This window comes from Eleutherodactylus coqui, chromosome 4 (genome assembly GCF_035609145.1).
Source record: "Eleutherodactylus coqui strain aEleCoq1 chromosome 4, aEleCoq1.hap1, whole genome shotgun sequence".
NCBI lineage: Eukaryota > Metazoa > Chordata > Amphibia > Anura > Eleutherodactylidae > Eleutherodactylus > Eleutherodactylus coqui.
In genome coordinates, this window is record NC_089840.1 from 244909162 (window position 1) to 244924454 (window position 15293).

The 15293-nt window shown below is 43.6% G+C and overlaps 1 protein-coding gene across 4 annotated transcripts in view; it reads right to left on the reverse strand.

Moving 5' to 3' along the window:
- Positions 1-15293, reverse strand: part of EXOC6 (exocyst complex component 6) — a 232202-nt gene that overhangs the window by 93359 nt on the left and 123550 nt on the right. For all 4 annotated transcript variants that reach the window (XM_066600991.1, XM_066600989.1, XM_066600990.1 and 1 more), the window contains exons 16-18: positions 9444-9555; positions 6664-6798; positions 1189-1368 (exon numbers count right to left, since the gene is read on the reverse strand). In XM_066600991.1, coding sequence (XP_066457088.1) covers positions 1189-1368; positions 6664-6798; positions 9444-9555 — 427 coding nt within the window. The remainder of the gene's footprint in view (positions 1-1188; positions 1369-6663; positions 6799-9443; positions 9556-15293) is intronic.

A 15293-nucleotide genomic window follows, 5' to 3' on the forward strand; every position in this document is an offset into this window, starting at 1 on the left:
CAGTAGACCTCCATAAGTATGTCATTAGTGTAAAAGTGCCCATACAACTTCAAAAGCTGTCAACTGAACGCACGTTTGTCCAACAGCCATTTCTCTCGTCTTCTCTATACATATGAAGGCTCGGTTCAGTGTTTTTAAGAGGCAGAGTGGAAAATGGTTCTACCAAACAGCTCAGGTGGTGACTTATCTCCATGGGGAGCAAAGAATCAAACATTAAAATGCATCATCTGGTATTTCTTTCCCCCAATGTTATCTGTTGGAAGGCCCACATGCACATGCGATAGCCAGCTGGTCCTGCCGAAGGCGGCGGGTTCGACTGACGTTTCCTCTTTTACCTAATGCATTTGAGGAATTTTAAACTAACCATGGACCTAAGAGAAGTGTCAACCAATTGACTGCTTGCATAATCTGTCCCAAGCTCCTTAACCCCTTCATGACACACAAATAGCTAAATGCGTCTTAACTGCACATTCCCCATGTAGTTAGCACATATATAGCCATTCACTGCATATGCTGTGCATGGAGTGGGCTTGGGAGCTGAACCCGTTCCATACGTAGTGGGTATCGGCTGTCTTTGACAACTGACACCCTCCGGCAACAGCCACGATCAGAAATAACTCTGATTGCAGCTGTTAACCCATCAGCCCCATTGAAATGAATGAAACGGCACCGTGCATGCTTCACTGCTGCTCCATTCAATCTCCTCCTCACTGCGGGGCTGGAGTGATGATAACTCGACATTCCTGTTCTCAGAGTTTCGGTGGGGGTCCCAGCAGTGAAACCCCCACTGATCAAACTTTTATTACTTTTCCTATACATAGGTTATAAAAGTCAATTTCAGGATAACTCCTTTAACAAATCAGTGGCATCATGTACCTGGCAGTCACCATTGATGCTGCCTAAGCCCAGAGGGAGTTCTGCCATTCCCCATTAGATATTATCAGTCAATCCCATGGAAATGGAGACAAAAAAACATAATGTCTATTAGAGGGTGCTTGGTAAATGATCTACCAATACCGTAATATACCATTGAGTGGAGTGAGATTCAGCCTATATGCAGTATATAAATAGTCAATCACATAATAAGACATCAGGTGGATTCCAAAAATAAAAAAAAGATGTCAAAGTTACATACGCCACCATTCATTCACCAGTGATACAAAAGTGTAGCGACTTCTATAAACTTACAGGCAAGTTAGTAAAAACTTGAAATGTGCTTCGTAAAAAATTAATCAGATCCATTAGGTACCCGCTAGCTCTCCCATCCGGCTCTGACATTGTCCAGTCGTAGTCTGCCAGCTGGACAAATTCATCAATTTTTTGGTTGAGTTTGGTGTAGATCTCCTCCTCGGCTGCATGCCTGGCATCCTAAACAGAATGGTACACAGGTTAGACTCTTGTCCATTACAATAAATCAAGTGGAATACATGGTTATACTCCAGAGCTTCCCCAAGATGACAAATAGAAATTAGCTTTTAAATTTAGATCTACAATCTTGTAAGTCATTAGTGATGCCTCGAGGATAATTAATCAAAGTGTCACCGTTCCAGCAGTAACTCACTTACAGCCAAGTCTCCTGTCCATCCTATACTGGTGAGCAGAACGCCCAAATTAGCGAGCGGGTTATAGATCATTTTTAAAAGCTTGTTAATCAGCAAAGAAATGTTCTGGAGAAGAAACAGTGGAGGGCAGAGGGGATTCATTTTTTTTGCAAGCAGGTGAAATTTCCTTGAAGTCAGTTGAGTTTCATGAGCTATGGGCACGCTTGCGGTCGGTCGGAGCGTGTTTACCTTCAGTTACTAATACGTATATTTGGAATACACGAGCATGGCAAATTCCATCTAATTTTATGGTTTGAGGTTCATCTACATACTTCTGAAAAGTTTATCGGTTTAATTCTGCTTGCAATCGCTGACCTTGAAATACTACAATTCCCAGCATGCCCTGGTAGACTAATGCAGACAAAGCATTCTGGATACATGTACTGCTTAACACCGAAGGACCATTTTATTAGAGCTGCCCATCTAGTAGAACTGCTTTGACCTACACAACTGCAGCATTCGTCGAGGCATGGACTGCGCTAGAGGTTGAAATCGTTCTGCGTGAATATTGGCCCATGTGGACAGGATAGCTTCTTGCATTTGCTGCAAATTAGATGGAGGTACTGGACATGGCTCATCGATTCATGCTGCTTACGCCAAATTCGGACTCTTAAGCCTCGTTCACATGGATGATAAAGTCGCATGATTTTGTCGCGTTGTATGTGAAGCCCATGGTTTCCTACGGGTTCCTTCACACGCGCGATGTTTTGTGGCATGCAACAACCTGACACAAAAACCTTGCGGGTCCGGCGATATGCCTGCGACTCCTGAGGTTTTGTAGCCCATTTTTCCCTATGGAGCCTTCCCCTCTGTTGCAACGCGATTTTCGTGCGGTGCAATGCAACTTTGACAGTAGGAAATCCTACTGTCAAAGCCTTAATCTAAGCCCTAGCTGCAGGGGAAAAAAAAACCAAAAAAAAACAGTATACATCACCTTAGAAGCGCTGTCAGCCTGGCCGCATCTTCTCCCCGGGTCCCAGCACTGTTTCTCTTTATCATCTTTTGACTGGGGATTGAAAAATCCCCGCCTCCTGGAGGCGTTGACTGTGATTGGCTAACACTTAGCCAATCACAGTCGGCGCTCAATTAATCAATCACAGCCATTCATCGAGTGCTGGCTCTGATTGGCTAAGTGACAGCCAATCACAGCCAGCGCTTCCAGGAGGCGGGGAGCTTTCCATTCCTGGCTAGAAGAGCAGACGACGACCACTGGGGTGGACCGGGGAGAAGCTGCAGCGGAGCCACAGACAGCGCTTCTTGGTGATGTATACTTTTTAACATTTTTTTTCAAGCTACGGCTTATTTTTGGGGTAGGGCTACAAAGTCACGTTATCACCGCGAGAAACCGTAGCGATATCGCACGGACCAGTGATATGATATCGCTGTGATTTTCTCGCAGCGACGCCATGTTGCCTGTGTGAACGAGGCCTTATGTCAGAATAGTGTAGCAGAGATCTTGATTTGTCTGCTCAAGCAATGATTTTCCACTACTCAGTGACCCAATTTTTGTGCCGTTTTGCCTGCTGGATTCTCGCTTTTCTGTTTCTCTTAAATGGACGCTGGAACTGGGCTTGTGCTGTTATAAGCCAACTGTGCTAAGGAAGGAACAACGAGTTGTGTATTCGGACATGGTAGCTGGAGCACCACTATTGTATTTGGATGTGTTTACTTTGACTACAATTGACTGTGCACTGCCTGATCATCAGAGCAATTCTTGACATCCTCTTCATTGACCGCTTGTTTCCATCTACAGGATCTACGTTCGTTGAATGTTTTTCTCGATCACATGATTCTTGTGACTCCTGACATCTTTATACAAGCATGACAAAATCCTACAAGGTTGGCAGTGAAATCCTGGCTCCGGATGGTCAAGAACAGATGACCAGGCCTCGTTGGAAGTCACCCAGATGACTGGAAATTCCCATCTAATGTGGACTTACACTGCAACTGATCCACAGAAAACTTACCACGTGATTTAATTCTGCACTCCGGGGGCCTCTGACTTAATTTCCATAGAGGGAAGAGACAATTGTGAGAAGGCTAAAGGCTCTAATAAAGTGGCCACTCAGTGCATGTTGCCATAAGACAACGTATTCCTGTATTGTCTACTCCTGCCAAGATAATACAGTTCTGTGGACAACCCTCCGTTACATCAGACTGCCACATTATAAAATTAAGGGTTGCATTACCTGTGGATGCTGCAGTGACACATAATACAATGTGTTTGTTAAAGAGGACCCACCAAGTCTCCAACATGTCTATTTTAGCAAATTCCTGTATTCCATATGAAATCATAATTATGGAGCATTTTTTCTTAGAACTTCGAGTTGTGCCATTCCTCTGTTATTCCTCCTGGCAGTTTATGAATAAATGGACAACTGGGTGCTACCATTTCTCTTGTCAAAGGGGTTTGCCAGGGTCCACAGTGATTGGACAGTATAAGAGAGTGTAGGGACACCCCCCCCCCCCTCTCCCCACAACTGGTGACACTGAGCTGTCAATTTATTCATAAATTTCCAGGAGGAATAACAGAGGAACAGCCCAATGCAAAGTTATAAGAAAAGATGCTCCAGAATTGTTACTTCTATTCATAGGGAATGCAATTAGTTACAAAAACATGTCAGGAGAAATGACGAATCCTCTCAAAAGGATTTTAACTTCTAAAAACAGGTTTCAACAAGTAAAAAATATTCTCTCCCATCTGCCTTTAAAATGTGGAGCTGCTCCTGTGCCATCACAAGCCTGTATTCCCTGCCGCTTCCTCATGCCAATGTAGCTCGATGATGTGCCACCAAGCACCACATGACCACCATCAACCGATCACTCATCCATAGTGGCCAGTGAGTGACTGCTATGCTTATGTGCTGCGATCATGACAGCAGGAATATACATCAGCAACTGAAAACAGCGGCAAATTTTAAAACTAATTTTTATTTTTACAGTTTTGATCCCAATTCAACTTATTTTTAGAGTTTAGAAAAAGCTTGTTTCATTTTCATGAAGATTAGCTCCCTACTAGAGATGAGCGAGTATACTCGCTAAAGGCAATTGCTCGAGCGAGCATCGCCTTTAGCGAGTACTTGCCCGCTCGAGACTGAAGGTTCGGGTGCCGGCGGCGGGCAGGGAGCTGTGGGGGAGAGCGGGGAGGAACGGAGCGGAGATCTCTCTCTCCCTCCCGCTCCCTCCTGCTGACTGCCGCTACTCACCGCTTCCCCGCGCCGGCACCCGAACCTGTCTCGAGCGGGCAGGTACTCGCTAAATGCAATGCTCGCTCGAGCAATTGCCTTTAGTGAGTATACTCGCTCATCTCTACTCCTTACCAAAAGGAAGAAAACTCTCTCTTTAGCACTCCATCTTGGTCCCTACCTACAGGTGTTACTAGAGAGGCAGTTTTCTTCCTTCTGGAGGAGAGCTGATTTGCATACTTTTTTTCCCAGGAAGCATTGCCTGTAAGACTTCCTACACAAATGGGATCTCTATAAGGAGAATTAGTACCTTCCAAGAGTTCCTTTCATTCTCAGACAGAAATTACTTTATCTGGCATTAGACTGCTGTTAAATGCAGCTGTAACTGGGCAGGAAAGGTGAATGGACAACGTTGGAATCCTTCATCAGGGTAGTTAATGCAGCCGATTTCACTTTGAATGACAGGTCTCACCCTATATACGCCACTGGGGGAAGCAGGAGGGAGCTGCCAGGTGGATGTTCCACCATAGTTCTACTCCCCTTGATGTGCCAAGACCGGGTGTGACTCTTTAAAATAGCATATTGCTGATTGAGTATAGCAAAATGTATGGCGGCTTCCATCTAAAGGTGACTACAGCTTTAGAGTCCAGCATGTTGTATTTTGTATACAAACAGAAGTATTTACTGCACCGTGCCATCTCCGCCTGACCCCCGATAATGCACAGGAAGCAAAACAAAGCTTAAAGTGCTGCTGTCACGCCATTATTCATCTGCTGTGCCCGGGACGCCAGCAAATAAGACAGATTTCTGCTGAACTGGCGATAGTTTAATAAGGCTTGTATACACGTAGTCATTATCATTAGAAGTAGAACAGTTTCCACTGCCCGGTGATAATATACAAAATAACCAACGTGGCTATCATTCATGGTTGCTAGATATGGATTGTCTAGATCTGTCAATTAAAATGATTGAATCAAGGGATTTTATCCTTAAAGACATTTATCTTGTAACCACAGGAAATGATCGCTGAGGATCTGACCACTGGGAGCAGTGGCGGATTAAAGGGACCAACGGCCCGGGGCTGACACAAACAGTAGTAGCATAAAAGAAGTTATACTGACCTTCTCCACTCCTACCGATCTGATATTGATAGCCTAATTGAAGGGCCCTATTAAATTAGCAGCGCTGAGCCGTAATTGCCAGGCTGCACCTGGGCTTGCAAGTTTAGCCTGCCAAGTGGCAATCACTTGTTGTGGCCACTAGCATTGGTGTAATAGCGCTCTTAGAACAAGCCATTAAAAGGGCTTTCCGGGCAAGTAATATTGATGACCTATCCTCAGTATAGGTCATCAAGGTAATCGCCGGGGACCGTCCGCTTTAGGATTCCCACCCACATGATAATACGAGCCACTATCATTGCAGTGGGGTCAGACATAGTCATAGGGATCAGCCACAGAGGGCTTAACTCCTATTGAACTCAATAGGAGCTCAAGCTTCCTATTAAGTTTTCAGCTCTGACATCGGGGTCACACGTGGAAGTGTAATAGGAGGCAGAGCTCACATTGATTGAATTCGGAGTGAAACCCTCTATACCGCTTCCACCTCCGACTCTTATGTTGACATCCGGCCTTGCTACACTGAGAGTGGGCAAGGCAGTCAGCCTATCACCAGAGAGGCGGGTTCCCGATGATTAACCATCTCGAGGATAGGTCATCAATGGCTTTTGCTCGGAAAACCCCCTTTAATATTACAATCCATGATAATAACATTGCTGTGATCTGCCTTGGATTACAGGAAATATATAAAAAGAATGTGTGAGATGACATTTTTGGAAGGGTCACTTTATTAAATAGGCTGTGTATGATGATGAACCTTACCTTGAAGGTGGACAGGCCATACAGTCTTGTGGTGTGCACAGTCTCAGGGGAGATATTTGTAATATTGGTAATAAAATCCTCCAGGTATTTACAGGCTTGTTCCAGGTGAGTGGTGTTTATGATGATCTGCACAAGCTGCAAAGCACAAAAGTAAGCGGTCTGTAGTGGCCGTCCCATCGGATTTCAGAAATACACGGCAATTACCACGTTACAGGAAACTGCACGGCTATACGCAGCTTGCAGAAACGCTTGCAGGTGTATGCTGCTTAACTTACACCAATATTTTACAAGTAGGATTAAGGGCTTGTTCAGACAGGGGTTTTGGCTGAACTTGTCCATGACCCATATTAACCCCTTCAAAATCAGTATTTTTTTCTTTCATGTTCGCCTTCGAAGTGCCATAAAACGTATTGCTTATAAAAACATACACAAAGGTTTAATAAAGTTATTTTTTTATACTATTGAAAATAAGGTTATTAAACTTTCTGGTACATTTTTATTTAGTCCCCACAAAGGACTTCAATTTGCAGTTATGTGATCGCTTACACTATAGTGCTTTAGTGTATATATTAGACACCACCGGTCAAAAGTTGTGGAGCAGCTAAAGTGCTCTAGTTTTCACTAAGGTTTATACAGTTTAGTGTTTAAAATGTATTTTGAAACGAAAGCATTGAACAAGTTAAGATGAATACAAATTATGGATTAATTTTGCTTCACCAAATTAAATCTAGATTTTTGACTCCTGAAAGCAGCCACCTTTTTCTTCCCAACATTGTTGCAGAAGTTCCCACTAATGTGCTGCACTTGTAGATTGCTTTGCTTTCACTCTTTTGTCTAGTTTATACCTAGCTCAATGGGGCCCAAGTCTGGAAAATCTGCAGGCAATTCTATTCTTTGAAGCCTCTTCTTGCCTTCTTAAGTAGTTCGGACATAACATAGAAGTATGTTTTAGATCCCTGTCTTGCTATTATATGAACCTCTGACCAACTAGGCGTACACCAGAGCGTATTGCATGGTGTATAAAAATGCTGTGGTAGCCCTTTTTGTCCAATATGCCAATCACCCTGTGCAAATTGCCAACTCTAGATCCAGCAAAAAAAAACAAAACATCACGCTTTCACGTTTGACAGTTGGTGTCACACACACAAGAAGCATCCTTTCACCTACTCAATGGCATATGATAACCCTGTGTAATGAACCAAAGTCGTCAAATTTTGATTCATCAGTCTATAAGACCTTCTTCCACTCTTTAGTGGTCCACTGGAGGTGTTGCTTGGCCAAGTAAGTCTTTTTTATTTTGCAGTCTTAGCAGTGGCTTTCTTACTGATACTCTACCTGTCAAACCTGCAGATAGAAGTCTTCTCTTCACACTTCAAATAGAAACTTGTTTATTTTTTGCTGCATTAAGCTATGCTGGAAGATGCAGTGAGGTGCCAATCATGCAAACTGTTGATTCTCAAAAGCTAGTCATCTGATTTTGTAGTTGCCTTTGGTCTGTCAGACCTCTTCCTGTCAGAGTTTCCTACAGTTTCCAAGTGCCTTTTGATATTATATGAAACTGTACTGACTGACACCTTAACAGTCTTGGCAATTTCTCTGTAGGATAGACCTACACGTCTAAGGGTTATAATTGTCTGTCTGTCTTCTTTGGTTGCCATTATGATAGCAATGTGTTCTGTCCTAAAGACCAAAACTGTCCAATTCCTGCCCTAAAGAATGTTGTAATGCAGTCTGTTCCAACACTTGTTATATAGAATCCGAGGGTTTGGAAGTAATCTACAAAAGCTGAAACTCTTGTAGGAATAATTTGCATCCAATTGCAAACCATAATTTGGTTTCTGTGTTGCGGAGAAGTAGAGATGAGCGAACGTACTCGTTTCGAGTACTTACGCACCCGAGTACCGCCATTTTCGAGTACTTCAGTACTCGGGTGAAAAGATTCGGGGGGCGCCGGGGGGGCGGGGAGAGGCGTGGCGGTGCAGGGGGTAGCAGCGGGGAACAGGGGGGAGCCCTCTCTCTCTCCCCCCCACTCCCAACTGCTACCCCCCGTGCCGCCACGGCATCCCCCGAATTTTTTCGCCCGAGTACGGAAGTACTCAGAAATCGCGGTATTCGGGCGAAAAAGGGGCGTGGCCGAGCACGTTCGCTCATTTCTACGGAGAAGCTGTCCTTCCTGTGTTCCCTGAAAAACAGCCCTTTCGTTAAAATCATAAATTCATACTATTGCTCCGTTTCAGGTTAAAATTTTTTACTTACTTTTGAACCATTTCCCGTTATTTGCTGGACTTGAACTGTGTTCGTGTCAAAAATAACTGGAAAAATGTAGGTGTTCTACAACTTTTGACCAGTAGTGTATACAGTGATTTCTAATTGAAAAAAAAAGGGCGTCTTCCAGCATTTCTTAAAAACTTGAATTTTATTAACGCACATCCATAAAAACAAATAGTAGCGCTAGCCTTATTTATAGCAGTGGGGGTCTTAGGGTGAGACCCCCACTGAACAGAAGGTTATACCCCATCCTGTGGATAGGGACAACTTGTAATCTTGGCACAAATCTTTTAAGAACACCTAAGAACTTACAAAGTGAATTAAAAATGCCAATGCCAAGCCATAAGAACACATGGGGGAAGCATTTTTGCATGTACATATGCCATATATGATGTACTGTATATGTTTTGCTGTCCATTATGTATATAAGATAGCAGGATTTAAAGCAAACTTGTCGTCCAAGGAGACATAAAGCCAATTTTCTAATTCTTGCCATCGGTGTTAATACTTACTTCAGTGAGACCTATGTGAGGCTTTTTGATGAGATTTTGCAAACCGCTGCTTAAGGTCCTTGTGAGAAGTAAGTTGGTAGATTTTCGGAGCAGATCATCAATCTCAGTTGAGCTGAAATCAATCATAAAATTAGCTTCTTTAAAAAAAATAAAGGCGAACTCTCAGAGACAAGCGGTAAAAGTGAACTAAGGTGAAGTGTGAATTCTATGTTTCTACAACATGTTCTCTGTCTGCAGCCACAAATGTCAATCAGGACATTTCCAGATTTCCTTCCACCTCAGGCGCCACTAAGAACAAACCTTTGACACTTACACATTCGGAGTGAGTCTCATGTGGGAATTATTGCAAGGACAGAATATCCAAAAATCTTAGAATATGAATGAAAGTGTTTCTTTGTAGAATGACTTATCTGGGGGTCTATCGAAAGCGGAAGGAAATAACATTTACTATTTACTTGAGGAGAGAAATTAATAGAGGACTATACAGTCAGTCTCGATACAATGAGTAGATCTGGCACCGCTGATCGCAATCAAGATGAGAAAAGTCTACGATATGTAACTATTTCCTGAAATCAATGCACTATTAATATAATATCACATAATACTGTATACTAAGGGGCGATTCAAAAGTCAGGGCCACCCAGCATATCTTCTGCATTAAGCGATACAAGTAGGAAACTTTGTAGAACACTTAGATGGGTGGGAGAAAAACTTTTTGGCACTATGGTGGTTTCTGTCAGTTATCTTGGTGGCAGCCATCTTGGATTCAGCCCAAGAAAGGGGGTCATAAGATACATGATTTAAAGGTAGAACATCATCAGAAATTGATAGGTGCAGTTATTTTTTTTGTCAATACCTGCAACCATTTTCAAGTTATGGCTGATGTCATGTTGACTATTAATAAAGTTGCTATGTTGAATTATGTGATGTTGAAAACTCTAATCACACGTCTTTTCAGGCACCAGAAGATGCCATTAACAATCCAGAAGCAAAGTAGTAATCGGCAAGATGTAGGCCCCGATGCAGCTCGTCCAATAAAGGTGGTGCTATATATGACTCCACGGGTCCTCCTTTCAGTGTGCTTGGATTACTACTTTGCTTCTTGAGGTTCCTTGCTAGCCCCCTCTGCTCCGTGAGTGCTGGCTCCTCCTGGGGCATTACTAACGCTCGTGTGGTGTTGTACCGCCACACAACCTTTGGAGGTACCACTTTTCCTTTTATCATTATTGTTAATGCTTGGGTCCTTCTGCACTATAGAGCGCCATTTTGATTAATGTTATTAACAATTCAGGACAGAACTGGGATAATCTTCATAGTTTGCAATAGTACTTGGTTTGAGGTGGCCAAAGCTTTCAATCAAGAACACCAAGGAAGACAGTTCGTGAGCGCACAAGTGTCCTCTTCACACAACTAGCTGCAGTTTGTATGGGTGTCACTGGCGTGTCTTGAGGAATCTTCCAACAGTTGGTTGGCTCCCACCATGCTCCAATGCCAGTCTTCTGGAGCCTTTCTGTAAACTCTTCCGTAAAACGACTGGCACAACTGTCCCCACCTGGGGATTGGACAACCAGTTCTCAGCTTGTTCTGCACTGTCTCCTAACAGTCCATGCCCTCACTGGCTGTCTTCTTGGTTGATCTTGATTGAAGGCCTCAGCCACCTCACGTGAACGTCTGTTAGCAACCATAAAAATGATCTCCGTTCTATCCTGCATTGTTATTGGCATCTTCTGGTATCAGGAAAAAACATGCAATAAATGTTTTCAATACCACAAAGTTTAACCCTTTCCAATCCAATTTGTATCCCGGTTTTCCTTGGGGGCTTACTCTTTTTTTGCAGTTATACAAGGGCGCTATATGCTGGCTAAAGCCAGAACTGCATGAGGTGACTTGTTGGATAGAATTCGACAGAAGAGAGGCTGGCAATACACAGTAAGAGAACCCCGACGGACGTCTTCCAACATCAGAGCTGTACAGCCTTAAATCATAATGTCTTTAGACGTCAGACAGTGGATTGGAAAGGGTTAACATAACAATTTTATTAATACTCAACATGACATCATCCATAACTCGAAAATGGTTGCGGGTATTAAAACAATAACTGCAAAAATCAACTCTCCTTACACTAAAGTTTTTACTAAAACTTAAAGTTTACTAGAGAGTATTTGCTTGTTTGCTTGGTCATCGGTAGCACACTTGCATGACCCGATGATTGGGCGAACAAACATTCCTAGGAACGTTCTTGATCATTGGGCCGTGTAAAAGACCCTTTACAACAGATTTGTGTCCGAGTATCGGTATTTTACTCTATTTCCATACACAATAAAATTGTACTTGCTTTTGCAGCTGCTGCTTGGCATTGAGATGCCGATGTGACGTTTCCTGATAACCAGTATACACAACCTCATCTCATGCTCCGTAATCCTTAGGGGTATACAGAACCGTAGTATAACTGCAGTCTTGTGGGATATTTCTGTATGAGCCAAGTTTTGAGTATTCTACATAGATTTGTGTAGAAAACTGCAAAAACAGACAATCTCTACTTTCAATTCCATTAATAAAAATACTAACTTTTGTCACAGAAGGAGCAGAAACTACAGAAATAAACAATCTGCCCCTGAGAGGCTGCAGGACAGTGCTGCCATCAAGTGTATATATGCAGTACAGCAGCCGGGGGGCTTGTTAAGGAGTCATGAGCAGTAGTAGAAAGAAGCTGCGATATTACATAGATATTTAATTAATATAGACAAATGAACCTGGCAACGTCTTGAGTTAAGTTTTTAGGCACTCGAAGAGCAATAGTACCGTGCGCCCCCATATGGTGCTTCCGCAAGAGTCCTCTAGAGGTGCTGTGTAATTTAGCACTTGGAGGTCTAGCCAATAGCAGTCTAAAAGTACCTTTATGGGGCGATTATCGCCTGAATAATTGATTGAAGCAGAGGTTTTTCGGCAAGAGTCATCGCATGGAGACACAGTCAGTGACAGGGAACTGAGAGAAAAATCGCTCTGTGGTCGCTAGTCGCTCCTTTTCACTGAGCTGTAATGAAGCAACTTCTCGCTCAGTATGAACAGGAATCATTCAATCTTTGAACGACTGCCTGTTTGCAGTGAATGGAGGCAGATGGTTAGATGCTTAGAAGAGATCTGTGGCACGCTCCGCCTCCATTCGCTGGATGACTGTGTGAAGGTACAAGCTAGTCGTTGAGATGTGCCCGACAGTTGTCCTGTATAATGGTATGTTCACACAAGGGGGAAATGCTGAAAAATAATCTGTACCATTTGTGCTGCTTTTCATTTGTAATCAGGTGGGTATCAGTAGATACAGCGCTCACCTCACCTTACAATACTGGCGCGGTCAGCTTTGGACGCGGAAATGCTGCTGAATTTCCATGCGATTTTCCACTTGTGACATTCCGCAACATTTCCGCCCCATGTAAACATACCCTAAGGGTAACCTAACACGGATTCCTGATGCACATAATTCCTCCTGGTTCCATTGGAGGTTTTCCAGATATATTCCACTGTATAGCCACCCATAGGCATCCGTCACCCAAAGCTCAAAAACAATATGCAACATACAACAGCTAAAGTAATCTATGGAATCTCCTCCAAGGGTTGTTAAAGCTCTTAAAAAGGTGGGAAAAGCTCTTCGGTGGAAATAGGTTCAAAGAAAGACACTCAGTGATCAGAGGTTCTTCCCGATCCAGCGCAGGAGTCTTAGTCCCCACTGCTCCAGTTCTGGAAGAAGCTGCAGCAGTGATACTGCTATAAACAGAACTGAAGCTTGTGATTGGCTGAGCAGCCACGTGTACTATGAAAGGGGTGTGACTGCAGCGGCTTCTTCCAGGATCGGAGAGGCAGGGACCAGGGCTTCAGTGCTGCACTAGGGAGGGACCTGTGACTGATGAGTGTGGCTTATTCTTTTCCATTTTGTGTCTATGGTATTCTTTCTTTTACTGAAATAGGCCACAAAACGTCTATACAGATCCTCTGAAAATCTCATCCACAAGCCCGGTAAAAGTCCGCACAAAATCAGAAACTGTGCTGAATTTAATTCCGCAGCAAGTCAATTTTATTGCCGTTTCCGCTGCAGAATTCGCCTTTTTTTCAATAAGGGGGTGATTTCCGCACAAAAATATGCAATAAAGTCTGCATCAAAAGCCGCACCAAATACAGGTTTTGAGGCAGATTTGAGGCAGACAGTCCGCAGCAAATCAGCCCCATGTGGAACCAGCCTCAGGGTAATTTTCTATGTAGTGCAAATGCTGTGGATTTTCCGCAGCACAGAGTCCCAAGATCCGCACCATCGGGGTGGATTTGGACTTGCAATCAGCTGTGCTTCTGCAGATAATTACAGCACGCTCCCTCTCCCCTCCGAAGTCTTAACACTTTTGGCGCCTCCATCACCTGGCGGCCCCTAGCCAATGCATCGCTGCTGATCAGGTGACTTGGAAATGGCCAGCGGTGCTGGGTGCCCGAAATATGGAATGCAAAATCCTAAGCCAAGCCCATAATCACACCTGCTAACAACACCCTTTTGGTATGGGTGCCCCGTGGTAAAGTTTTTCCCAGGGGTGCATCATGGCTGAAAAGGTTGAGAATACAGTAGGTGGCCACTGACATCTCCCCCATCATTCTAGTTGCTGGCGGCATATGTCTCATAATTAGGCTGGTAAAGCCGTAATGGCGTGTTTTTTTTTTTTTAACGCACTTGGATTCAAACCACTAGCAATCTTCCGTCTGGTTCTTACAACTTGTTGGTCAGTGTATTTCTCTAGGTGTGTTCCGTGAGTAAATATTTACAGGTTAGGTCAAAAGGTTACTCGTTACTATGTGTAAATTGTACTGGGGATCAATTAAGGATGTGTGAAACTCCTCTCATTTCCATTCATTAAGAGATAAGACGGGGCAGATAAGCTGCAGGCTGGCTTCTGGCTGCTGTGTTTTCACGCTGGGCTCTCAAATGTTATTCTAACTGATTTAGGTATAGAAAGACAATTAAGGAAAATGCGGATCACAATGGAACAGGTTAATCTGCTCAGACTAAACAAACTCCTTCTATTAGCGCAATCACATCCAGGCCAAGCGACACAAGCTGGCCTTTCATCGGACACTTTTGCAGGACTCCTTTTGAACATATGTGATGATAATGGCGGTTTGGAACTTACTTGTTTCACTTATTTTCAATGAAAGGTAATTGTTGCCATGGTAATTGAAATTATTCTAAAAAACTGGGTGGTCACGCAGGTTTATAGCTTCTTCGGTTGTCAAGTAAAGAAAAGAAAGACTTCCCAATGTTGGGGCCCTTTTACACGTGCCGATAAATTGTTTAGATGCACGCATCCGGTGAGATTCGGAACGATGATCCTTTCGTGTAAATACAGGCACAGAATGAGCGATGAATGAGAATTTGTGTACTTTTTGTTGGTCGTTCAGTTACACACATTAACCGGTGTAAACAGGCAGTCGTTCAGCTATGGACGGCTGCCTGTTTATGGTGAAGGGGGGCAAGTGGACCGGAAAGATCCCCCGGCCTGCTCAACTGGGCGGTGATCCTCCTTTGTAAAAGCACAGGTTAAAATCAATTAGGGAGGTGGGGAAAAGGCAGGATTGCGGGTTTTTTCCCACTCGGATGATCCAAAGTGCATCTGCATACATATGCGCGGAAAAACCATTACATCCCTGATCTCCCGTAAATGGTTTCTACAGGTCTCCCCTAGCGGAAATCCGATCCACCGGTGGACATGAGGCCTTAGACGGTGTTCAGTGCCATCCAGGAACCGTCCTCATCATACTGACTAATATGCATTGCTCACAATCCTCGTACTAATCATGTACATCATGTACACCCAG